This window comes from Anas acuta, chromosome 4 (assembly GCF_963932015.1).
Source record: "Anas acuta chromosome 4, bAnaAcu1.1, whole genome shotgun sequence".
Classification (NCBI taxonomy): domain Eukaryota; kingdom Metazoa; phylum Chordata; class Aves; order Anseriformes; family Anatidae; genus Anas; species Anas acuta.
In genome coordinates this window covers 40,339,285-40,364,969 of record NC_088982.1, presented here as the reverse complement: position 1 = coordinate 40,364,969, position 25,685 = coordinate 40,339,285, and the positions used below count along the sequence as shown (strand labels likewise).

Genomic DNA, 25,685 nt, shown 5'->3' with positions numbered 1-25,685 from the left:
AAACCTGTCTTCTTTTGATCTAATGAGAAATTAATAGATTTTAGTGGGAGAGAAGATACACCGACATTTGTGTTGAAATAATAATTTTGGCTATCTGGGGGTGCATTTTTAATAATTATATATAGCCCCAATTATTAATATCTTGTACTAAAAATTGCCAGAAGGATAACGTTCAAGTACAGAGAGAACTACATTGATCCGCCTTACCCACGTAGAATAGGAAGTTATTTTAATGCCAATTTACACTGTGTGCAAGCTGCTTTCCAACTATTCGGAAGTCATCAATAGTTATCTCAATTCATTTGAGAATGCAGTTGACTTTTATTGTGCAGAAAAAAATAGTCTACAATCCACCAATACATTAATCTTATGAAATCAGTTAACAATTATTGTAAAAATAACTTAATTTCTGATGAGCAAATGGAAACAAGTTGTACAGCCCTCCCACATTCCTATGTTGATAGAGGTAAACAGCATTAAACTGTTCCACTCAGTAGCTGAAGGACAATACCACTTCAGCTGGTTAGGGGAATAAAAATATTCCCATTTTCTCTCCCAAGTCGCAAACCCAAGAGCGGTTTATACCAACAAATGTCACTTGGAGTTACTAGAGATGTCCCACACTCTTCACTCTCAAACTGTGATATGTAAGTACCTGATAAAACTATCCTACTGGCATGTATACAACTCATAAGTGAAACACCTGCTTGGCTCCTTCCCTATCTTTTTTAGCCCACTAGCATGCTGAGATTAATCTTCAGGTTCCTCATAATGTGCATACCCACTAGCATAAGTCCTTCCTAAACTCAAGTTGCTGAATACATCCACGGTCTCTGTATCAGAATCCTTCCCTCCCTCATCATTGTCATCTTCATCATCCTCTTCTGCTTCGTATTCATCATATTCATCCTCACGATCGCCTGCATCTCCAGCCTTGCTGGAGGAGAGGTTCTTCCAGTAGGCATCATAACCAGAAGCTCCATCTGCATCTTCACCTCCAGTCTGGCGGCCGAACTTCAAAGAGCGTGCTGCAGGTAGAGAAAAACCATCATGCTCTCACTCCTCAATACCAATTTGAGCAGTGTCTTGACACTTCTTTTCCGTCCAGGTTTACTATCCAACTAAGAGCACACAATGCCTGTCAACCTTTGTCTAAATCTGACATTTTCAGATTAAATCCATCCTCCAACAGAACCTTTCCACTACATGCAGTCTCCCTCCATGCAGCAATGTTTATATAATCAATAACTGCTTCCAGAGTACAATTTAGATTTTAGGATATACCCCCAGTACTCCAGCCAAGAAAACCTGTAATTGGATGTGCTCCACGAACACAGTACTTATTCTAATTTATTAAAGAGTAGTTAAGAAATAGATTCTACATGTGTCATCAAATGACACTTCTAAATTCATTAGCCTGTTGTTTATAACTGAAATTAAGGCTTAAGCGGGGATCTAAAATCTCAAGCTAAACAGAAACTTTTACTGTGTTAGAATCAACTAACAATTAAGAATGACTGCTCAATTCTAGAGACATTTCTTTTTCTCATAACAAACACAACAAAACTTTGTAAAACAGCTGAAAGTAACCAGATTTTTCTCAGTGTTTCCATGCAGAAAAGTAGTCACCAGTGATACCTATACAGCTTGTTAGCTAGAGAAGCAGGCTTACTTGACATGCTCAGGTCCTTTGTCTGCTGAGTTTCGTGGCCGCATTTAGGGCAAGGAGGCTCTTTTCCCTTTTCCTGCTTAAAAACCTTACTTCGCACGTGATCGTCACAGAAACAAGCCTGTGGGGTGAAAAGAGAATGAAAAGGCTAAATGTTCTAATCATAGAATCTTCAGGAAGAAGCAGGCAAAAATGTGTCTAACAGCAGCAAAATTTTCTGGTTGGGATTAAACTTTAATGAGCTCTTATCTGCAGTGGAACTGGAATCTGCACACTACTTAGGAGCTGAACTGCCGTGTTAAATGTCGTTTCATGGTTACCTGGGGTAGAGACTGCAAAAAGGTGCCGATAAACAGGTAGAAATAGTAACATGTTCAAGGACTGGATTACATTGCTGCCCACAAGGAGCCTGGCACTTCCTGGTTTACCTTGGCAAGCTTAAATAAAATACAATCAGATACGCACACCAGAACATAAATATGCAGCGACCCGAAGGCAAGAATTAAATTGAAACTTCATGTGTTGAGCACCAGGGTGCCAGTGAAGATATATGGAGAAAGAAATAATTTGAATACAAAATTGATGCTATGGTGACTCTGGAGGAAAAAGAAAAAAATGGAGGGCAAGAAAAATAAGAGCAGGCAATGAACCAGTACCTGGAGAAATCTGGGCAATGCTGATGGTGAAGCAGGTGGTACTTTTTATACAACATTACTCCTGACTGTGTAAAAACAAAAACCTGTTTTTAACAAATTAGCCTGTGCATGTGTAAAACTGGAGATAATTCTTTTTGGATTCATGCTGCAGTGTTTTCTGGTCAGATCATCACTTGACTGTTTGCAAAAACTTTTAAAATTCTCTTAGCTTTATGATAGACCAAAACATATTCCAAGCCTTGGATTCTGTTTAAGAACATAGATTTGTCTTTCTGAAAAGGTCCAAAAATGGTACAGCCCCAGTTTAAACACAGAGCCAAAGTCAAGATCACCTTACCTGGTATGAGGATGCACAACAACAGCTTGTGGTAACAAGCAAACAAATAAAAGACTTGCATAAGTCTATGCCCAAGCTTCAGAAACTAATACAAAAACTGAGTGTTTTTGAATAATCCAGAGGAAATCATGACAAGATTTGGTACTGGCCTTGGAAGTTAAGGAAAACAAGTCTACAATCATAGCTACTTGCAACTGTCTTTACTCTTTACCTTACAACGCAGGCATGAATGCTGCCCAAGCCTGTTACAGGAAACACCTGCAGGAGAAAATCAACATGTAAAACTCATTACTTGGAAACTGCAGATCTGTAATTTTTGTTAACATTCTGTAGAAAAAATATGTAACAATGCAACAATTTGGGGCATTTGTTTTTAACTCCCTGAAAAAGTACACTTTGGAAAAATGAATCAGTTATTTTACCATCCAATACCTCCTTGATTCTATTTTACTAGATCTTTCAAATCTAAGCCTCTGTGCAATAAAGCAATTTGATACAAAGTACAAGTTGAAGAAGGAGAAAGTGTAATCGCTCTTGAGTTTTCACATTTTTAAAAACAGAAGTTCCAGATTCAGTTTGTTAAGAGATTTTCTTGCTTTTTCTTGTACCAGAGTGTCACAAGGAGGAGCACTATCATGTTACAGGCATCTAAAAAAATGCTCCAGCAGCCTTTATCTCATTTAAATGAAACTTGAGGGCACTTAAAGCTTGCAAATTTCAAACCTAGTAATGTTATTTTGTTCTGTATTTTCAGTCACATCCTCAGTAAATGTACTTTATTGCATACAACTTCATATAAAAAAAAATTTGCATCTGTGTTAACGAATGACAGCTGGTACATGAATTGTAAAGAGTGGAATCAGCATTTGCAAAATCTAACTTGTCTTGAAGCTTCAAACTGGTTTCTTCATTCCACTAGAGGGAGTATAGTAAAGGCAACTACACAGGAATTGCTAGCAGCATGAGGCTGGGGAAGAGTTCTTCCTCAACAAGCACCAATACATATCTTGTCGTGAGTCTCTGTGCACATACTCAATCTCTCCACCTCACCTTACACCTATGATCAAAAAGCTTTTGAATCTGAAGTAAAAGAACTGAGTTTTCCACATGAGCAGGATAGCTGTGCGAGTCAGGACTCTGTCATGCATTGAAAGATAAAATTGCAAATGCTAATGCATATATATTTAAAAATTTCTAGAGCATCTCTGCATTTAAAAAAATTGTGTTGTAAAGTAACAGATTTTTTTTCATAGCCAGAATGGGTTTTAGACTACAATTGTATGACCACATTTAAAGTTCACATGATTTATGAAAGGTCATGTCTTATATTTCTGCCTCTATCAAGACTGCATGGTGCCACAAGATGCAGAACACAGTGAAAACCCTCAAAAAGGACTTTCTCCATTCAGGGTGTGACATCACCTCTGTGAATTAAAAGCTTCTAACAATCAGTGAAAAAATATTCTTGTGGAACAGCTGTTGTTGCTTCAATATTGCTATGCAGGAAGACATTCTAGCAGAATACATCAAGGAAGTCAGTCATGAAAATAGTTGGCAGACAGAAAAGGATGAGAGAGAAAAAGGAGATAAGAAATTTCTAAAGACAGACTGTAAAACTGAAATTCCCAAATATTCTGAGTTGGGAGAATCAATTAGGCCAAGAGACAAGAAGTCTTAAACTACCTGTTTTTTACTCAGTAAAAGTGTTCATGCGTCAACATTTGATGAATCTGCTGACATACGTGTCCACAGTCCACTGGTCAGAGAAGAAACTAGCAATGAGTTCAGGCTTTGGATAAACGTGATTTTGTCCCCTCTATGCTCACTCTGTCCCAGTAAACCTGGTGATCACTGCCTCCTGAGTCATGGCCTTCCTTGGGACTTGTTGCTTTTGCAAAATCAACAGGTGCCAACTTTTCACCAACATACAGACCATCCTTTTGTACATCCAGAGCAATCTGGGATGTTTTAGCCAGGCTAGATACAGATGGCAGGACATTAGGACAGCTGCTTTTTTTTGAGAAACAGGTATCTAGAAAATAGCTCATCATACAGTGAGAATTGTGGAAAAGAGCTCCTTCTTGCCTGCAGAGCTTTCAGGACTAAAAAATCAGCATTAGCTGGTCCAGGTGGTCAGATGTAGTCCTGGCCACTGTAAGAGGGTAACTTTAGACTGCCACCTATGATCTAACAGTGAGAAAGGTCACAGAACAATAGCCTAGTCTAGATATCATGAGCAAGCACTTAAGAAATGAAAGCTGTTTCCTCCAGAGCAAAAAGCAGGCTATTTAGAAAAGGCTCTGGAGAGCATTCTGGAACACAGAGGAAGTGATTTGAGGGTCTGTTTAGCTTGGGAGAAAGGGACTGCAAACTACTAACTTACATTTAAATGTCTCTGCTTCCAAAACTTGGCAGCTGGCTTGATGTTCAAACTGATCATCTTCACAGAGGAAATTGTGGCAAAAAGAACAGGCAAACATTCTGCCTCCTAAAAGATTTATCAAGGCAAATTAATCAGCAACAGGCATAGGCTCCAAGTTCTGCTCCACAAACAATTTAGGCAATTCTATGTAGTTTTGACTGAAGCCTAGTTCTCCCCTCCATCACGGGCTTCAACAAAAACTTCTAAATTAGACGCTAGCATCCATTATTACACTGAAAAATACTACGTTTCCTACAAGACAGGATAACATAAATACAAAACAAGTATTACTCCTAGTCTTTTTTTATTCAACTATGACATTTGAGTATTCTTAAATGGTATCAGACATTCTCTCATCCACAGTCTCCTTCCCTTCCATTCCCTCACCTCTGATGCCCACTAAGATACACATTTTAAAGGATTCCACAAATGGAGGTTAGTATGGTTTGCCAAGCAACTGGGAATCCAAATACCTGAACTAGTGCAGATGAAAGGATTGAGAATGGCAGCAAATTGCATGTTGACAACCAGATGCAGTGCTTAATTATGTGAAGCATTCAGCTGATAGGACAGTTAATTACATAAGTGTCCCTGATTTAAGCACTGTGTGTTCTCGGGCACATTATTTACATTCCCCACTGCATGAGGTCTGTTTTTCAACTGGGGAGAATGCTTTGCTTTGATCAAATGTACTCAGCAGTGAAGATTAAAAATGCTATGTTAGGGATATGGGTGCAGTAACTTAAGCAATGTGAGGGAAAAGTATAGGTTAGTTTAAGTGTAAGCTACCTACCATGATCCCAGACAGTTCTTTCACACTCAATACATTCTGCATCTGCAAGAGGGCAGATGCACGCATGTGTGCTGAGACACTTCCTCCCGTGACACACCCAAGCCTCACAGAAATCACAGATTGCACCCTGCAATTACAGAAAGATAATTGGGACTTTTACAATATCTAGAGAAACACTTATTCTATAGCCCTGAATGCATTCAAGTATCTGTTCTCTCAGTGGGTTCATTTCAGGTGAGCAAGAGAGTATGAAACAATCAGTATTGCAATCAAGCCACTCCAGGGTTCATCTTCTTTTGTTTGATGTTCATTTGTGCACAACTAAATATAACAAGAAAAAAACGCTTTTTCCCCTTTTGTTTTTGCTTTTTAAATTTCCTAATTTAAATCTTATATGTGAAAATTGTCTTCTAGCTGAACCCTGAGATTCATAAATTATAGCAATATTCTTTGCAAAAATACAATTTCAAAAATAAAGCCCTATATTCGGATAGCTGAAATCACTTGTTCAGATTTTAAACCATGCTATATTAGAACACAAACTCCACAAAGTTCAAATTACTCATCAGAAATGAAATCATATTTTTTCACTTTAATTAAACTAAGATCTACAGCTAAATACTACAGTTTTGTATAGTTGAAGAAACCTCATATGTAATGAACTACCATGTACATGCACACACACAAAACTAACAAAACAATAGTGAATCCAAACTGATGAGGTTGAGTTTCCAGCATAACTGAAAAATCAGCTTGTAATGGTAAGATAAGAGAAAAATCTTCACGTGGTACATGCTATCATTGCATAAATTTGTTATATCTTATTTTAGAAAGATTTGAATAAAGAACCCCATACTGCAAAAAAAGGCTGTCATTTTGTATACGTACCACCATTGCTAGTCCAGTACTGTACACACCAGCATGTTTTATGACACAGTCTGAAGACTTCATCATGCATTTGGTTTTTCCTGTTTAAAAAAAGAGGTAAACAACCAGGAGAAGGGTATATAAAAAAATCAAGAAATTAGAAAGAATATTCACATAAGAGCAGCAATTAAATCAAACACCAGTACTTAATTCTGTATCTAGGTAAAAATAACACAAATGTTTGCGAACTGTAACCTAACCTTGTATCACCTTTAGATCAAATTAATTATGTTTTGTTTTCAGCCAAAATCTCTTGCCCCAGTGCTGAGATGAGGCAATCAGTTGTCTTGCTGTATATTTTGAGCTATGCTGAATATATTGGCAAGAATTTTAAATGTCAAAACAAAAAACAAAATAAAGGTGCAAGTCAAGCAACAATATCTCAAAAAGTTGCATTTAAAATTACTGCCAGCTTTATCCCTCCATAAAAGTGATGTGGCCATAGCTGAATATTTAGATACTTTCTTTTTGTGTGTGTGTGTATGATCTTTTTTTGAAACATATGAGATGAATTCCTGGCAAAATAATTCTCTTTACGTGCAGGGATTGGATGGGACTAAAAGCCACAGTCTGCACTTCGAAGTCATTCTGATACACGCAACCAACTAGGGTGACAACATTTCCTTAATCCTTGCTTCTGATGTAAGTAGCTCTACCACAAAGATCCATACTCCGTATGTAGTTATGCACGCAAAAAAAAAAAATGTAATTAGCTCAGGTTATTGCACTGGGATTTTTATCACGGGTTTAAGATGAGCTGCTGCAGACCCCTTTGGTGTCTCTGTTATTTCCTCCTTAGAGGAATCAACAAAAGGATGTTCCCTGCAAACCTACTGAAGAGCTAACAAATCAAAATTCTACTCTGCAAATGCAATTAAATCCCAGTATGCAGCATCAGCAGCAGAGTTTTGATTTAATCGTGTCTCAGATGCCAAATGGCACTGAGGGATGTCCAGATCAGATCACCAGTGATCAACATGAGGTGGTGGGGATATTGCTGGGTCTGGGCCAGTGCAATATAGCTACCATGCTCCCATCCCTCAGGGACTTCTCTAGGAAAGATAATGTTTGTTTATGGGGCCTGTCAACAACACTTGATTAAGCACCAAACGGTTCTAATAGTCTTTGTCCTGGCAAACCCTAGAGGACCCAGCATTGTTTTGTGGTTATTAAAAATGCTTTTGTTTCAGAAACATCCTGCAGATTAAGATAAATTCAACATATGGGAGTCAACTTCAGATGTATAATAGACTGTAAAATACACAACGTGTTTTTAGTACTTCACTACGTGATGACAGAAGGAAGACTTATGAAGGGTGGTGCGCTGCCATTGCACACAGTCAGCCTGGCTTCCAGACACGCTCAGTATCTGCAGGTTCCAACAAAGGCACTGGAAGCTGCAAATGTCAGCAGCTCTGAGCTGAGCATCAGACTACAAAACAGCCAAATTGCTTAATGACAAATTGAAAATCTCTGAGGATGTGTTGAAACAGTAAAACAACAACAATCACTTCAAAGTCTAAAATGATTATTAACTCCCCGCAAGCAAACAGTTGTTTACGTAAATGGGCAGTTTAGCATGATTCAGAACCCAGTTCTATCACAAGTAGACTTTCTCTTTCTTCTAGCACATAGAGTTAACACAAACAGCTTATGTTACAAAACCATGTAAGGAGAATAATGCACTGTTGTTTTAATTGATATCAATGATATTATCCCCAAAATGCCATATGTATTAGTGCCTTTTTGGCAGTCAGCTTTTTTTAATCTTTGTTGTCACTAGGAAACAATACTGTATATAGTAAATCTAGGGAAAAAGTCAGATGTTCTCAGTCCCAAAAGGCAGTGAGACAAGTTCTTCTAAATATCAAATACTGAAGACAAGCCCATGGCCCAGACTTGCAAACCCTGGAGGGTCAGAGGTATATGCATTAGTTTGCATGATGAAGCAAGAGCGTCTTCTCAAGGAGGATATTCACATTTGGAGCAGGTTTAAAAGAACCTGCTCCAAAAATTGCAAACATATTTTAAGACAAAGGTGCTATAACTGCTAAGAGTTTAAAAACACAAAAGGGACTGTGAAATAGTATGTTTACCTTCACTATTTCCACTTACCACACTGTGCACAAATGGGTAATTTTTGAACAGAGTTACAGAAGTAGCAAAAAGCTCTATTCTTCTGTCGTCTAGGCACATGGAAAAAAAAAAAAAAAGCATTAAACAAGACTTGCAAAATGTTTGAAACCAGTTAATGCTAAACTGATGGTTTTAGAAAGGGAAAATATTTACCTTTGGCACTTATCACATTCCTAAAAAGAAAAAAAAAAAATACTAATAATTATTTTTATTCTGTATGAGCATAAAATGTACAGACCCCTCAGAAACTCTGAATTAAATTCTGATTAGAAACCAAACTTTTTATTCAAGTATTATACTTCTGATGCAAATGTAATCTTAAATGTAGAGGAGGAATGGTATTCCAGAGGTATTAAATACAGTTAATGTACTATCACTGGTTTTATGTAATATAAAATCAAGTATTGTAATATAAAATTTTAAGTTATTTTACCATTGAAGCATTACAAGGATGTTTGGCTAAATCTATGTTGGCTTTTGAAGCCCTTATCTGCTTTTCACGTTCACGACGGTTCTCAGCTTTCTTACGCGCTCCAGTCTTCTTTTTAGGCATTTTTCACCGTCTGTGGGATAGAAAAAGGTATGTAGTGAACACACGCAACATGTACAATATACAATACATGTTAATGCACAGATATAGATGACACATCCAGCACAAAACCTGAATCTTGGAGTTACCATCTGTTAATTATGTTTCATCTCCATTCGCTTCCTTTTCAGAGTTTCTTTTCAAATGTAGAATAAGGGTCCAGTCCCTTGGAAGAATCATGTGTTGAACCATGAAGAACCTTGTGATCTGAAAAGAACTTTTGCTGTCCTGCCCTTTGTGCTTAATTGTCTTTGAAGTGCTTTGCCTTTGAAATGTTATGCTTTGTATAACTGTTTGCAATGGGCCTCTGTTTTAAGATCACCTTGTTGCCTGTTTAATAAGGACAATATTCAGCTCATTCTTGCTTCTCTCTTCTCATACTCACTAACTACTTAAATCAGTTAAAAAGCATTCTTCAGGTGAGTGAGTCACAGTGTACTGCAAACATGCAAATTTCAAGCTTTGTGAAAGCTTAGGAAGCAAAATGTCACTATTCTAGACTTAAGAGCTATGACAAAGGGATGTTTGAACTGCAAATTTATCATTCTAGCACATTAGTAATAATGAGATGAGCATGCACTGCTCTAAAGATGCCACTGATTCCCAAGAAGGGTTTATGCTAATTTAATTGCATCTCATCGGATGTGTCTGTTTTAACTTTCCAGGAGGGAACCAAGGCAATGCAGTGGTGAGACTGTTGGTAAGTCGATCAGACCGCGGTGCTCGTCATCTCCACAGTGAACTCTGTGGACTTGCAGTGATAGAAGGAGAGGCAACTCCAACTTGTCATCTCAAAACCTTCATTTCCACTTATGGAATTTTAAGAAAATCGCTATAGATTTTGGGCTTGGCAGCAATCGGCCCACATGATGGGACAGCTCTGTCAAAGCAAAGTTCTGCTGATTCCAGTAGGTCTCCAGGTGGCTACAAGGGCCACTGGTGTGAGAGGGAACCGGAGGTACCTGCTCTCCCCAGCCTCATCCCTACCTCCCATGTAGGCATGTGTGCTGGCATCTGCAAGGACAGCTGCAGCATCAACAGGCAGTGAACTGTAGCAGCTTAAACTTAGAAGAAAAATTGGTATCTTTTCAAAAGGTCTTATGAAATAAACCCAACAATCCTAACTTTCCGGAACAAAGAAATATATAGTCCTGACCAAATATTAAGATTTGTTTTTGATGGCACACATAAATCAGTTTGCTCAGCTGTAGCATTCCGCGCCCCGTTTATGTTCTATTAGTGTCATATTATGTAGTCAAAATGGTATTGCTAAGCTGCCTGCTGGCAACTGTCATTATTCTGGAGCATGACATTTCTGACACTGGGAGTCCAATATGAGGTTGCACGCTAATTTTCAAGCTGCTTGAATGCTGATTTAACAATAGAATTGAATTGTTAGTATTTATACCTTTACTTCTTCACATTACCTCGTAATCGAAAGCACTGAGAAGACAAACCACCTTCATAAGAAACAGTCCCTCAATGACTACTGAGGACACAGATTATGAGAAATGTCAAAGACAGGAGTTCTTTAGAAAGCCGTGCTATCAACAACAAAAATGCAATGTCAGGTTCTTTTAACAAAGCTATTAAATTAATCCAGGCTCTCGAACACCAAACAATAAACACCACCACCCCACAGATCAATATTCTATCACTCTTTCCCTCTGAGCTTCCATGTAAGATGTTTGTCTTTGCCCTAAATTATAGATTTTTAGGGAACTGGCCATCTTTTAATTTTCTGACTACAGCACTATAGTGCTATGATGTCAAAAATTACGATAGTAAAAAATGTTGTTTACCTGCAATTCCTTTCCAATCAGGGTATTGCACCTTTCAAAAGTGTTGATTAGTATTTAAAGTTCCTACGCAGGGTGTTGTGCCTACGGTTTTGACCATCCTGTAATCTGAGGCCGGTGGATGACCCAAAAATATATTTAGGCACCACTGCACTGTTCCCTGATGTTTGGACTGGAAATGAGAAACGCACAGCACTACCTGCCACGCTGTGTGTGTGTGTACCCTGCTTCTTTCCACCTACACAGATACCAGAGCAACCACCCAGGACACAGCAGGTCCGTGCCTGGATGCCCCTTCAGTCCAAGAAGGCACGAACCTGCTGACCTACAGAGCTCCTGACCCACGACCAGGTCCTGAACCCCCGCTCCGTCTCTCAGGGCAGCACCCGCAGGCCCCGGCCGGGCAGGGCGCCCCAGCAGCACGCCTCCCCCCGGGGCAACGCCGCCCGGAGCTGCCCCGCACGCCCCGCACCCGGCCCCCGCCCGCCGCCCGCTGCCCACCTGCGCCTGGGCGCCGCCCGGCAGCCGCTGCCCGCTGCTCCCCCGGCTCCCGGCGGCGGCCCCCGGCAGCGGGAGGAAGCCGGCAGCGCTCCTCGGCCCGGCCCGGCCCCGCGCCGAGGCACGAAGGTTCCGCTCCAGCCGCCGTTAGGGCCGTTAGGGCGGTTGGTGGGGGCCGTTGGGGCCCAGCCTGCCTCAGGGCCGCGTAACGCCGCTTCCCCGGGCTTGCGCCTCCTCGGACACACGCACATGCACACAAAGAGCTGCTGCCTCCACATGGGTGTCCGGGTCCTGAAGAGAAATGAGGAAAAAAAAACCACGTCTTAAAAGAGGGTTGCTTTTTTTGCCGGCCCTATGTAACGTAACGTTTCTCCTCCCTGAGAACGTTCCCTCGGCATTCCGGCGGCTTCCTCCTCGCTGGGGATGTGCTCGGGGTGTAGCTGCGGGTGGCATTGCTCGGTGTCACCCCATCACTGCTGCCTGTGCGCTTCATGGCAGTTGTCCTTACACTTTCACTGAAGAAAGACCAACTGTTAGGACACGCTAATTGCAACCATGACTTGTGACTGTAACCCCTTAAGGATGGCACCTGAAGAGTTCTCTCTGAAAACCTTCATTAGTAGCTCCATATTTTCTCAAAATAAAGCCTTGCCTAATCTAACAGTAGGCATACAACACAGCAAGCAGGGATGTGATCAATCCCATTACCACCAAAGCCCTTGCTGCAGACCAGCCTGCCTTTGGGGTCTGGATCTGGGTCTGTTCCTCAGCGTTTTCCACTCCTGTCCTCACTGAGCTGCCCGGAGGCCTGTGACCTTCTGGTGCCTGCTTGATTTCTGCCACCACGGCCAGCTCTGGAGCTTGCTTTGGCTGGAGCACCTGGAAGATGTCTGCCCAAGGTGAGAAGGGTACAAAGTTTGGGGTGAGGATGGCTCTGTGGGCTTGCTGCACCCCTTTCTTTTTATGTACCATGAGGCTTTGCTGAACTCCTCATTGCAAACAGCATACGACGCAGTAGAAACAGAAAGGACCAAGGATGTCTTTGATTCCTTTTAATATTGTAAGTTCTTCCTACATGCATATTTATTGTTCTTGTGCATTTTGCCTAGAAACCCCTTGTGGAAATCATTACACGATGTATCTGATAGTTATTTAAATGAAGACGAGTGGAAGGATCAGAGAGCAGTTACACTGCAATATAATTCATTTATAGCCTTTTGCCTAGGATGAGAAGGGTATGGTACATATTTCATATGCATTAGTCTTAGGGCACTGGTGTATTTCTAGCGTGCTTTGATCATCCGTTCAGGTGGGTTAGTTGAATTGCTCCACACTGGGCTTGGTCATGCATTTCTTGCTGGACGTTGGCTGCTAGTTAGGTATGTGATCTTGGCTTAAAGAGAGAGACAGGTATTTGGTGGGCACCACTGCCTTCCCATCGAGATTCTTGTAACTTTGGGGAGCTCAGGGTTGTATCACATAACAATTTATGTGCTTGTCACGCTTTTCCAATAACACCAGGTTATTGGGATGCACAGAAAACTGTGTTATTGTTTAAGATAAAAATTCATTATGATCACTTAACTGGACATTTCTCATTATAAGAAAGTGTACGGAGAAATATTTTTTAATTATTGTCAGTAACCATGGCTGCATACTATTTAATTAACACCTTAAGCAGAAAATGTGATCTCTTGCAAGGCCTTAGAGCTTTTCGTGTCTTTCTCACTTTTCTAATGAATGCCCTCACTTTTCTTAATGAATGCCATGAATCATTAGTATACTTTTATTCTGGTTGTGACCATTCCAGTTTGTTTTAAGCAGCCATGGATGCAAGAACACAGTGAGAATAACTAATAAAGCATTGGGGAGGGGAAAAAAAAAAAAAGACAAAGTTTTAATCTCTTTTAGAATAACTATTCTAGGCTGCTAATCCACTTTCATGAATGAGTGGAGCTGCTGAAGAAAAGACTTGCAGATACATCCGTGGAAATTACAGTTGTCCTTCCATTTGAATGTGCATTTTTTATATAAGCAAACATATGAATGAAAAGGAAGAAAAAAGCTAGGGAGAAAAAAAAAAAAAAAAAGGAAACATAACAGGGAGGTACACTGCCACTAAGATTTCTATGTTAGTTTCATGTAAGTGGCTTTTAAGTAGCTTTATTTTATCCTGGGAAACTGTTACCTGTCTTGCTTATGTTTCACGAACCACCCTCTAGATGGCAGGAGTCGGTCACTTCAATCATGAATGGTAAAACATCTTATTTTCAGACCAGGTAGAAATGGCCCAGGGCTGTAATACAAGTGAATAAGAGAAAATTAGATGAGGATAGCCAATTTAGAGCTCACGCAATTTCCATTAGCAATACTGGGCTACTCTCTAGGGAACTTGCATGTAATAAAATAATATGTGAGAATATTGCAGACTTTTTTTTTTCCAAAGATATGTGCAGAAAGTAGTGAGTCACCCCCATATTAAAAGGTGTTTTCAGTGACTTCTGTGTGAGCAGCCACAGAAGGAGAGTGTGCATCTGTCTGAACTAAACATCTTCATTCCGTGTTATCCTACAGAGAATCAAAATACATAGATTACTTTGTCATACATCAGTTAGCAGCTACTGCCTGTCTAGCTGGCAAAATAGGACAATACTCTGTGAGGGCCTCCCTGCGTTGCCTGACACAGGTATTTCTGCAGTCTAGAGCTTGCGGGACAATACAAGTGATAGTGACTGCCTTAACCCTAGGCTGAGTCCTATTACCTGCAGAGTAAACGCTAGTGAAAATGTGCAGAGGAAGTCACTCTGGTAAACTAAATGATGCAGGGACAGCACAGCTGGTCCTGGTTGGTATTAACCTGTTAAAGGTGTCCCGGCAGCATCCATTGTTTTTCACTTCTGTTTTCCCTACTACAGTGCCATGCATCTCAAAAAGATATTTTAACCTATGCAAAAGGCCACAGCGTGCTAGCAAATCAGAATCCCTGCAAGAATAAATTCTGTCCGGAGTGCAGAACAGCCAAATTTTAGACAATTTCTTCCTATCTTGCTCTCTTTTCCATTTACCTTTTTGAAGTCTGGCAGGGCAGAGCAAAATGTGGTTTTCATACTGACTGTTGGTCAGATTAATGTTTTTTTTGCCAGTAAATTCACAAATTTCAAACTGGAATAATTCAGCAAAAATTAAAAAGTAAGTGCTGGGAACTGTTGGCTGGGGGAAGGTGGGAGTTGCTTTTTGCGTAGATGAAGCTGGGTAGCACCACTGCAGCATGGTGATGGTGTACCAACTTCAGAACTGCCATCGCTCCCTCATCTACTCTTCTCATAAAACTCATGTCTCTCCAGTGAGAGCTGTTTTTGGGGATGAATGCTTATTTATTTCATAAGCTACTCAGGTAATAACAAAGGGTTCCTGCCATCTTGCTTCGACTATTGAAAATTATTGAGATCAGAGAGGAAAATCAGGAAATGAAGTGCTTGTACAGCCTGTATCAGGGTAGCAATATTCTGGGGGAGATAGGACCTTTGTATGCAGAGACGCTGGACTGTGGCTTGGTGAGAATGAAAGATTTTTACTGCGTTTTGCTGTAATATTTCAGTCCCTTTAAAGATACAATAATGCACATTAACTATCGACTTGAAATAAATACTGACCTGAATTGTTGTAATTTACTTTTACTTTAATGCACTGTGATTTCTTTTTCCTCTAAATAACATGCTTGTTGTGATCTAATTAAGCCCCTATTACCTACCTACCTATTACCCTAATTATCTTCATTATCACAATGTCTCCTTGCAGCATTCAATATGTTCGCTTCCCTGGGGGTTGCGTTGTAAAATGGGTGCAGCCTATACCTTTCTAACTGACCTTTGAAACAGCATACATCAGATTTAATTTGTTTTTGAATCCTGGCCTCGCAGCAACTGACCTTAAAAGTCACGTCAATATTTGTTTGATCTAAGATAGTTTTGTCTGTAGATATGTATCCATGCTGATTTAACTATATAAAGAAAAAGGAAACAAATAAAAGAGCTTGAGGCAAAAATTTTTACTGATGTAGAGTGAATTGGCATGTTCAAATACCATATTTTAAAACAGGCCTTCCAGATTCAGGTGCTGGAAAGACTTTTTTGTAAGTGTTCCACTCCCCTGCCCCTTCTGTTGTACCTGATACTTATAATCATTAATCTTACCCCTGCAAAAATTATTTCCCAATAAGTTTTCTAAATGGTTATTTTGTCTGGTCAAATTTGAAATTTAATGGGGAGAAAAAAGGAAGAAAAAAAAAACATGAGAGAAAAGACAAAGAGACTTTGCTGTTAAATGATTAGCATCCTTGTTCAGGGAGCCCACTCAGCTGTCACTTCTTTATTAAAATCTATTAATCTTTCCTATGATAGTCAAGTTGCACACTTCCACATTTCTCAGATCACTTCAACATATAACTGAACGGCATTTTATCATGGTAGTTTGTTGGTTTCTTTTTCCTTTTTTTCTTTTTTTTTTTTTTTTTTCTTTTTGAATATGAAGGTAATGAAGTAAAGCTTAACTTGCTGGGATTTCTGTAAAACATTTAATGTGGTATCATATGTTAATTATCATAGGTTAATTAACATTGGGGTGAGGGAATAGTGCAATACTAATCAGTTACCCATTTTCTAACAAAAGGGGTAAGCAATAATAATTTGTGATGGGATATGAACTTGGCTGGTGGCAAGTTATTAGTATTGTTTCTCTGATGAGATTGTAATGCCATAAATAATCTTGCTTCTCTTCCATCTGACCCCATCTAAAGGCTGGCACATGATGATGAATTTTCTGCATATGTGATTCCAAGGGGCTTTGGGAGTGAAGAAGAGGAGGGAGATACCTGTTAGAAATAAACAGGAGCACCTGTGTGACAGAAATGGGAGAAGTGAAATAAAAATTCAAGGTCAGGCTGGATGACTAATGACAGGAATTTCTGCCTTGGTGCTGGAGGCTTGTAAGATGGAAGTGACAGAGGAAAATGAAGGATGTGAATGTTTTAATTGGTCACAGGATATGAGATTAATTCACCTTGCTTCAGCTGTCTAATGATGAGCTCGCCAGTCTGAGCTTGTTGCCCAGGCTCTCCCGCTAATCGGCAGAAAAAGATGGGCACCTGAAGGAGGTCAGTCATTTCTCTAAGGATGGGACGATGGCTCTGTTCAGACAGCTAAAGCTAGAGCCTGTGAAACCTGTCTAGGGTGCCTACTGGCTGCTGGTGCTAAAGAAAGTAAGGTCCTAGGGCGTGCTGAAGGTGGTGTTTCCAACAGACCTAGGGAAGAGTTAGTGGTATTAAAAATGTCTTACAAGACGTTATCTATAATCTCTAATACTGTTATGTACCATTGTTCAGCCCTGATCTAAAATGGAGATAAGATAAAAGATGTGTTGCACTGTTGGATGCTGAAGCAGAGAAGAAAGAGGGACTCAAGTTTCTGTAGGCCTCCCGTAAGTCTCACTGTGCGTGTGTACCAGCTAATATCCATTTATCCTCCGTCGAGAAAAAGAATTCATATGGACAAGTGGAAGGAAACTTTGCCAAGGTGATCAAGCAGTTAAGAAGCATGTCACATGGGAGGAGGCTAAAAAAATGTCCTGTACCTTGCAAAATGCAAGGTCAAAATGGGGTAGGGTGGCTTGTAATCCATCAGTCAATGCCCCAAGTAAGGGGGAGGGAGCAAAAAACCTGTTCTGTCACGAGAACAAATGGGTATGAAACTTTACAGCCTGGGATCACACGGTACAAGAGACAAAACAACAATGGGAGAGTGTCAAAATTCAAGGACTGTAGTGTGTGATGTATGAAGACATTGGAGGTTGTTTAATCTGGGGAAGGGAAGGCTGAAAATATCTAACTGCTGTCTTCAAGGACCTAAGAGAATTTGTAGATAAGACAGACTCTTCTCAAGGGTAAGCTGTGAGAGCACGAGAGGCAATGGTCACAAGCTGCAGCATGGGAAGTTATAACTGGTGTATGGAAAAAATTGCTCAGAGTGATGGTGGTTAAGCGTTGGAAAACCTGTGCTGTAGCCTCACATCTTGATGACAAGAAACTCTCTTCTCATTTAGAATGGATGTTATTAGAATAATAGAAGAAATGAGATTGGAAAGGACCTCTGGAGGTCACCCACTCAACTCTCCTGCTGAAAATTTCCACATCAAATAAGGTTGGCCAGGCCTTGTCTTGCTGAGCCTTAAACATTGTTAAGGGTGGAGATTGCACAACCGCTTCGGGCAGCCTTTTCCCAGGCTTAACAATTCTCCTTGCAAGGACCCAGTGTCCACTGAATAGGAGGATCCTGCTGACTTCAAAGGCAGTTTGACTATGGCTTAGATGAGGCAGAGTATTTCTTTTTGCCATTTGTTGCCATGCTTCTGAAAAACTGGTGGTAAAAAAAAAAATAAAAAAAATCAGCATTTCAGCTGTTCCACATTTTCCCTCAGTTATCAAGCTGCATGACATTTTCCCCTCTCGTGTCACTTCCTACAAGATAGCAATCTTTCTCCTTTAATTGTGCCTTTTCCTCGTTCAGCAGCATTCAGTTGTAGAAAACTTATGCAAATACGAAGTGAATAGTGTTGCTGTCTAATTATAGCTCTATTTAGATGAGCCTAATATCAGTGGTACTGAGCACTGGCTGAATTAAATACTGAATATATTCAGCTAATGAAAACTGAAGGACTGGTTGTTCACTTTATGGTATACAACGCGGGGGGGGGGTTAGCTGTTGATCTATCTATGGGACTGAAAGAGACCCTTTGCATCACCAGTTCCATTCCCTGATATCATAGGGAGCTCCCATGATTTCTTTCATAAACTTAACCAGGTCCTTTCTTATTTTTCCTGACTGAGTTTTTGAAAAACATTATGGCTAAAGAACAGAATTGCACCCAGTGTTTTTAACAGCATCGTGCACCAATTCATCATAAAGCCTGTTTGAGGGAGCATAAGGGGGAATTGAAGGGTTTGTCTCAAGTATTTTGCTGCATTTATGTATTATTGAAAGCACTGCTGGAAAACGGCAACAATGATGTACCTGAGGTAAAACTACAGAAGAAGGACTACAAAGAAAAACAAGCAGGTTCTGAAAATAACATCCTGGATTGGCATCCAGTTTCTTTACCAATTTCTCCTAGGTTATTGCCCTCTTTGACAAAAGGAAATTCCCTCTAAGTCATTGTGCCTGTGCATTCCTTGTGCTGAGTGCAGTGTTAGTATCATCAGGGTGTCTGAGGGGTGGTTGTCTTATTATCCCTATTGCTACTCTCATACCACTGGCCAGCCTGGGAATCTGGGCAACTACCCAATGATGATGCCATCTTCAGCCGAGATGTGGTTCTGTGTTTTATGTGAAGTTAAATATTTGTCTACAAGGAATGGGGCCTCCAGGCTGAGTTTGCTATTTGCCTGATGACAAGCGAGTGAAGTTAGACAGCAATAACTTTCGGTCACTGCCAGCTTCTCTTGGGCTGACCCACTCCAGGTTGAAGACCTTCCAGGCATGCCACAAAAGCTAGTTGTGTAACAGATTTGGGCTGGAGGATGGATGAGTTGCCCCTGGCAGTCAGTGTGTTTCTAAACCACTTCCATTTGTATCGTTAGCTGGCTGAAGTAAAATGTTCTTTCTGTTTGGTGGGGTTGGATTTTTGTTTGGTTGTTTTGTTTTTTCAAGTGGCTGCCTGGTGAAATTTATTTGCATGGTGGTATTTTTGTCACCGGTCAGTTCACTTTAAATCTAATTAGTTTCAGAGAACTCAGACCGTTTAAGTGAGCACACCTTTTTTCCATTGTTAAATCCAGCTAAAACAGCCTAGAATAAATTGGAGCACTGGCCTAGAAAGGAAAGGCTTCACAGCCCATTACCAGTCCCCTGAGCCTTCTCATCCCTCTGACTGTCATATAATGTTTGTTTAATGTAAAATTTCCATATAAACCAAAACAGAATAAAAATCAAAAAGCAGAACAGCAGCTCCTTGGCGCTGAGACGTTAAAATGTGAAGGTAGTGAAAATGAGATCTTCTTTCAGAAGTGCATTAGTGACGTTAGGGAACCCTCAGCAGGGAAATGCCACAGTGGTGAGAAAAGGCAGGGCTAAGAGAAGGAGGTGGGTGAGTGCGTTTGGCAGCGTGGGCTGGAGCCGCTGGGGAGTTTTGCTTTCAGCTGCGAGGAAGAGGAGGCCCTTGTGGAAGCCCTCGAGGATTTCTAAAATAAGTGCTGTGGGCCAGGCTGTTGCTGTGCATGTCACTGAGTGTGTCCGGGCAGGAGTGTGGCAGCGTGTGAGTTCCTGAGGATCGCTATGCATAAGTAAGCACGTCATTTTGTGAGCTGCTGAGGATCTCTACGCATGAGTGACTGTTTCTGTGCCTCAATATGAATAAATAACATCCAGAGCCTCCAGTCATTCTAAAAAGGTTTAATCAAGGCTATCAAATAACTGGATTATCAAAAAAACATAGCTTGCTTAATTTATTCATGAGACGTCAGGGACTGAAGTAAATTCAGTGTCCCAACAGCTTCTCACAGGTCTTTTAAAGTTCGCAGGAAAATCAAAGAGACTCCTAATTAAGATCCTTTAAAAAAAAAAAAATGAGATCAGCTGTGTGAAAGGTAGAAATGATGCACTTGGAGTCCTGAACGCACAACCCCTGTTGTGGGTGCTCTGAAGCTCAGCAAGTGTCTCTGTGGCCACTGGTGGACTTGTCTAGCTTCGCACTGCATCAGGCGCTGGCTGTAACATTCAGCCATTGCTGGGGTGGGGATTGGAGGTGCTTGGCAATGAGGACAGTACATGTAAGGTAGGAGTGACAGCCTGCAAATATTTGCTGAAGGTACTGGGAGAATGCAAGGGAGAGAGTTCACTCGTTGAGCATGTGTTAACATTGCGCTCCACCTAGCTGCGTTTTCATGCAGCCCTGCCGAGTCTGGCACTTCCAGCGAGATGCTCCCAGGGTCTGCCCCTGCGTCCTACTGGGACCCAGGGGTTCATCTGTGTCACTGTCTGCCCACGTGCAGGTCTATCCTTTCTTCTCCTTCTCTTGGATGTGATCACTCCCACTTACCAAGGTCTGGCCTGAAGGGGGTCCTGAAAGTTAAAGAAATGATAAATTCTTTCTTTTCGGTAACCTCGATCTGCCATTACATCAGACTTCCTTGGATTCAACTTCACTGGTTGCTTTTCAGCCTGGTGCTGATCTCATCCACGCATTTGAGGGCTGGCAGATGGCACTGTTTGCATCAGAGGTGAAGCTGATGTAAAGTTTGGAGTCATTTTCTTACTGTTTATATTTTATGCTTGCTGTGTAGCCATGGAGAGGCTTGCAGGGAACTCTACGTAGCACAGCCCATCTAAGAACAAAGCAGTTACTGAAAGCTAGTCAAATACTATCAGGAGAGAGTTTGCTGCCCTATCTCTGTTGCGCAGCTCTCTCTCTTGTGGAGCAGCTGCAGCTAACAAATAGCATGTGGGAATACTACAGGCATCTTCAGAAAATAAGGATGCGGAGATATATGCAGATAAACATGAAATACAATTACCCAGCTTGGAAATGGGTTGCAACACTTTTTTTTTTTCCCTTTCATTTTGGGAATTTTACAGAAATAGGCCTTCCACTTCCATCCTCTGACAGAAGATATCCCCTCCTATAGCCTAATGCTCATCAGCAGCACTCAAAAGCTTTTACTTATTATTGACTGAAAGATACCATCCTTGCTGCCTGCTGACTGATGTGGCTGTGAGGTTTTCCCTAGCTGAGGCTTGTTGGCAGTTGATTGATGAGCAAAACCTCTCAGCCAGCCCAGGGGTGTCATCGGGGGGTGTCCCTGCTGTGGCTGGCACCCAGGAGTCTTTCCTCCTGCAGGGCCTCCTCTGGCTAGGCAGCTGCTTGAGCTTGTGGTGGCTGTGCCATGCTGTTGGCTGGCATCCCAGCTTCTGTCCTGAGCTTGTGGGACTTGGACATGAGCTCAGTCTCTGCTTCTGGCTGTGGGTCCATGGCCATGTAACCTTGCTCCAGCCCTTGGCCGGAACGAGTGGGCAAGGTTGCTTGCACGGCCTAAGGGTGGCACTCTCATCTCCTCTCAGCCCACAGAGTTGCAGCATTGCAGTGGCCCTGGAAATCACCAGTCATTTGTTGGTCTGTAAAACTTGTCTATTTTCTGCATTTCCAGCTGTGTTTGCCTTGCAGCTTTTCATGCCTTCCATGCTGATCTCAGAGATGAGTCCTGCAACCAGGAGAAAAAGTCAAATTGCAATTCTTCCTATGCAAGATATTCCAGTTGCTGAATATGTCATATTATTATTTGTTTGCTTGGAAGCAGTAACTCGTTCAACAAAACTGAGCAAAAGCAGCTCTGTGGGCGAGAGAGAAGGAAGGCCACAGAATATGGTGGGTGTGGGGGTGCTTCCCTAAGGAGGAACTGTGTTGAGAGAAGAGGGCGAGGTGTGCAGTCCCCTGTCATCTCGAGAAAACAAACTTGGCCTCATATCATGAAGTGAATGATAATGAACTTTGAACTACCTACAAGGGCCTGGATTCACCACTGATTGCAGAGCTGTGTGGGAGCCATCTGGGCATAAAAAAAATTGATTCAGCAGAGTTAAGAAAGCTAGTGTAGCTTTGTAATACTCGAGCATTAATTAACAAGATCTGTGATATGAATATTACTTAGCAGACAGTGTTCAGCTGATGGAAGTGAAAGATATGAAACTTTACGTTAAAGCTAATATTACATATAAGAATTGAGAGCATTTTGCCTGCTCAAGGTATGTTGAAGTTTTCATGTGAAATACAGTTCAGATGTAAACAATTGGAGCTGGTTTTGTTACACTACAAGGAGTAGCTCTAAAAAGTTAGAAAATTATAGATGCTATACTTTTTTTTCTTAATATAACAAAAATGTATTTCATTAGCTCTAGTAATGTAGGCAGAATATTCAGAGTACTTGAACGTTAGACTATGAATCACAGTGTGAAAAAATAGCAGACACTAAATGAGGAGAAAGTCATCCGTTTGATAAAGCTACTCATTGCACTGCTGATTTCAAATTAAATCCACAATACTGTACTTTTCTCATATATTGCATAAAATTATTCAGAATATCTAACACATTTTGCCTGCATTGCAACTTAAATGTATATCAGCTGTACATTTATTTCTCCAACATAATTCTTTTTCAATTTGAATCTCTATTTCTCAAATGTTAGTTGAGAGCAATACCAGATAGAAAAATTGTGGGCTATTATGGATAAAATCAGAAATGAATATTAATTTGGGAATTCTTTATTTAAAAATCATCTTAACATACAACAACAAATGCACTCTATACTTAGAAACTTTGCATGTAGAAATATATCCATGAAACTAATGAAGTAGCTTTCTTCCCTTTCAGGGCATCTGTGCTGCAAGCTTTTAGTGTTTCAATAAACTGTAAATTTTCCTAGCTGCTCATGAGAGTAGCATGACACTGGTGCTAATTGAATGGTACTGGATTCTTAGCTTTGATCTGTGATGAGGTTTCCATGGCGATATCACCAGATGAGACTATGACCACTACAATAATTTCTTTATGCTGATGTGATTCTGATCTGCCTACCTAGCCAAGGATAAAATCCCAGCTTTACTGAAAATGAATGGGATCTTGATTTTTGGTTTCAGTGAATTTGATGTTGTCTCTATCATGACTGGATTTGGAAACATGCTCTGGAGCCATGTAGGTCCCAGATGGACTTTGCTGACATTCAGACCCATTCCCAGACTTCCCATGTCTCCACAATAAATAAGTTATGCAAGCCATTTCCCTCATAACTCAGACGCTTAATCCATGCCGATTTGATTTCATTGCATAGGAGCCCTTAGAATGGAGTTGGACCCTGCTGCGTGAGGGATCACAACAGTATGGAAGATGGTTCCCTCTAAAAGAGCTTGCAGCTGGATACATGTGACCTTGCGAGAAGGAGTGGGAAAGAATGCGGTAAGAACTGGCAGTGGCCAAAGCATATTGGTTGCCTTTCTTCATCAAGTTGGATATTTTGCAATTTTAGTAACTGCCATTGGGTTTAAGAAGGCTTTTGAGTGAAAACAAAGTGATACGCTCTTCTGCATGAAGCAGGTGGAAAAAAGTGTGTCAGTGCTTTTTGGTGACTGAGTGAGTGGGCAGCACAGGCTAGCAGCATGGGCAGAGGGGTGGCAAGGTGGCTGAGGATGCTGCTGTGGCAAACCTGAGATGCCCCTCAAGGAGAAGTTGTTAGCAATGATTTGGTATAACCAGGAAGGGAGACCTGGCAGAGGGATATAAGAAAAAAGTGGAGAAAGGGGCAAGATAAGATGATGATCCTTCTTATCACAGTACTCTAAACTGACCTAAATGTGGCAATATTGCTTTTGCCAGAACAAGACAAAAGGAAGCTCCTGTAAAAACATGAGATGGGCAAGGTTCCTGTTATGACATGAGGTGTGTGCCTACATAAGAATTTTTAGGTGCAGGTGTGGGTAAGAAAGTCTATAATTTTCAAAATGTTATGCAAAATGTAATTGGCAAGATTCAGATGTAATCAGGGTAAGAGAATCTGTGCAGGGTTCTGATTATAAAATGGTTTTCAAACTTTTCTACATCCTTATGCTAGTGGCACAGCTTTGTATCAGATTACAAAGTAGAGAGAGAAACACTTCTGTGATATTTTAACTTTTTTTTTTAATTATTATTATTGGTATTGTTTGTTTTCACGTTGAGAATGGGACAAAGGACAGTGGTCAAAAGGTCTTAAGTGTGTGTGCTGTGATCTTATCATCTTTTCTTATTGAAAAAAAAAAGACGACAAAATAATCTCAGTTTTGTGTTTAGCTCTTTGACTTGTTTAAGTATGGAGTAAATCAAATGCACGTGTAGAAACAATGTTTTTCACCCTAGACTGCTCAAAACCTGTTCTCATGGAGCAATGATGACCTCTTGTGGTCGCATGGTTGAGCTTCACGTTTGTCCTACATACGGAGTTCGAATTTTTACTGAATTTGTGCAACCCCAAAATTGTGACACTGTGCTAGTCTACAGAAAAGTGCCATATTTTCACTGTCTGTGCCGACTGAAGTACAGGGACTAAAAGTTCTGCATTAGTTGGTTGGTGAAAAATGTATTTCTAAAATACTCTCTTGTAAATATTCTAATTCACACTGGCTAGCATTTTTAACAAAACTGCATGGTTTGAATGTTCCCTTAGGGTTACAAAATCCTCTTTAATCATATAAAAAGCTTGTAATTTTTAAGTTGAAATTGTGTTCAACTGAAAGTCTGAAAGTTAAGAAAAATATTTTGACTGACTTGAATTGTGGTTTAAACTCTCAGTGGGTATCAGGAAGGAAACTTTTGTATAGTATCAAAATCATAGCTAGTATTCCTTTCTGCCTCTTCTAGGCAGAAAAATTCTAATCTCAAAAATTTCTAATCTCAATGTGTCAGTAAAGAAGCACATCTAAGACTCTCAATATTCTTGGGAAGAAACTCTGGGTTAGAAGCATACATCATCCAGACTTCATTACCATGAGATGTCACTGTAACTGTGGGTATTGCAAAACTCAGAGACTGGACTGTGAGGTATTTCAAGTCACCTCTTTCTGGTGGCTGATGCTAGCACAAAACAAAGGTCTTGGGCTTCAATATGTAAGCCTTCCCTTATGGAAGGCAGTATAATATAAGCTGGAGGCAACAAAGAGAGGAAAAGTCACCCCACACTGGCTTATCGTAGGGCTTTTTGTAGTACGTTACCATTCACAAGTGGGATGCTTTTCCACATAGACTGTATGGTAGCTAAAATACATCCATTTCCAAGGTCCCATAAGTA

The 25,685-nt window shown here is 40.6% G+C and overlaps 1 protein-coding gene across 1 annotated transcript; it reads right to left on the bottom strand.

Moving 5' to 3' along the window:
* Positions 1–297: 297 nt before the first annotated feature.
* Positions 298–9,503, bottom strand: ZNF330 (zinc finger protein 330). Its single transcript, XM_068680824.1, has 9 exons — positions 9,374–9,503; positions 9,094–9,113; positions 8,920–8,990; positions 6,766–6,845; positions 5,878–6,004; positions 5,046–5,150; positions 2,874–2,920; positions 1,673–1,790; positions 298–1,028 (listed from the first exon to the last, which is right to left on the bottom strand). Exons 1-9 carry the CDS (start codon positions 9,491–9,493, stop codon positions 751–753), a joined length of 966 nt encoding a protein of 321 aa, XP_068536925.1. The 5' UTR covers positions 9,494–9,503; the 3' UTR covers positions 298–750.
* Positions 9,504–25,685: the final 16,182 nt, after the last annotated feature.

Coding starts and splice junctions, on each gene's coding strand:
- ZNF330 (XM_068680824.1), bottom strand. CDS start 9,493: ATGCCTAAAAAGAAGACTGGAGCGCGTAAGAAAGCTGAGAACCGTCGT. Junction 6,846..8,919: donor ACCCATTTGTGCACAGTGTG/GTAAGTGGAAAT, acceptor TTTTTTAAACAG/GAAAAACCAAATGCATGATG. Junction 2,921..5,045: donor GGAAGCAGAGACATTTAAAT/GTAAGTTAGTAG, acceptor TTTCTCCTGCAG/GTGTTTCCTGTAACAGGCTT.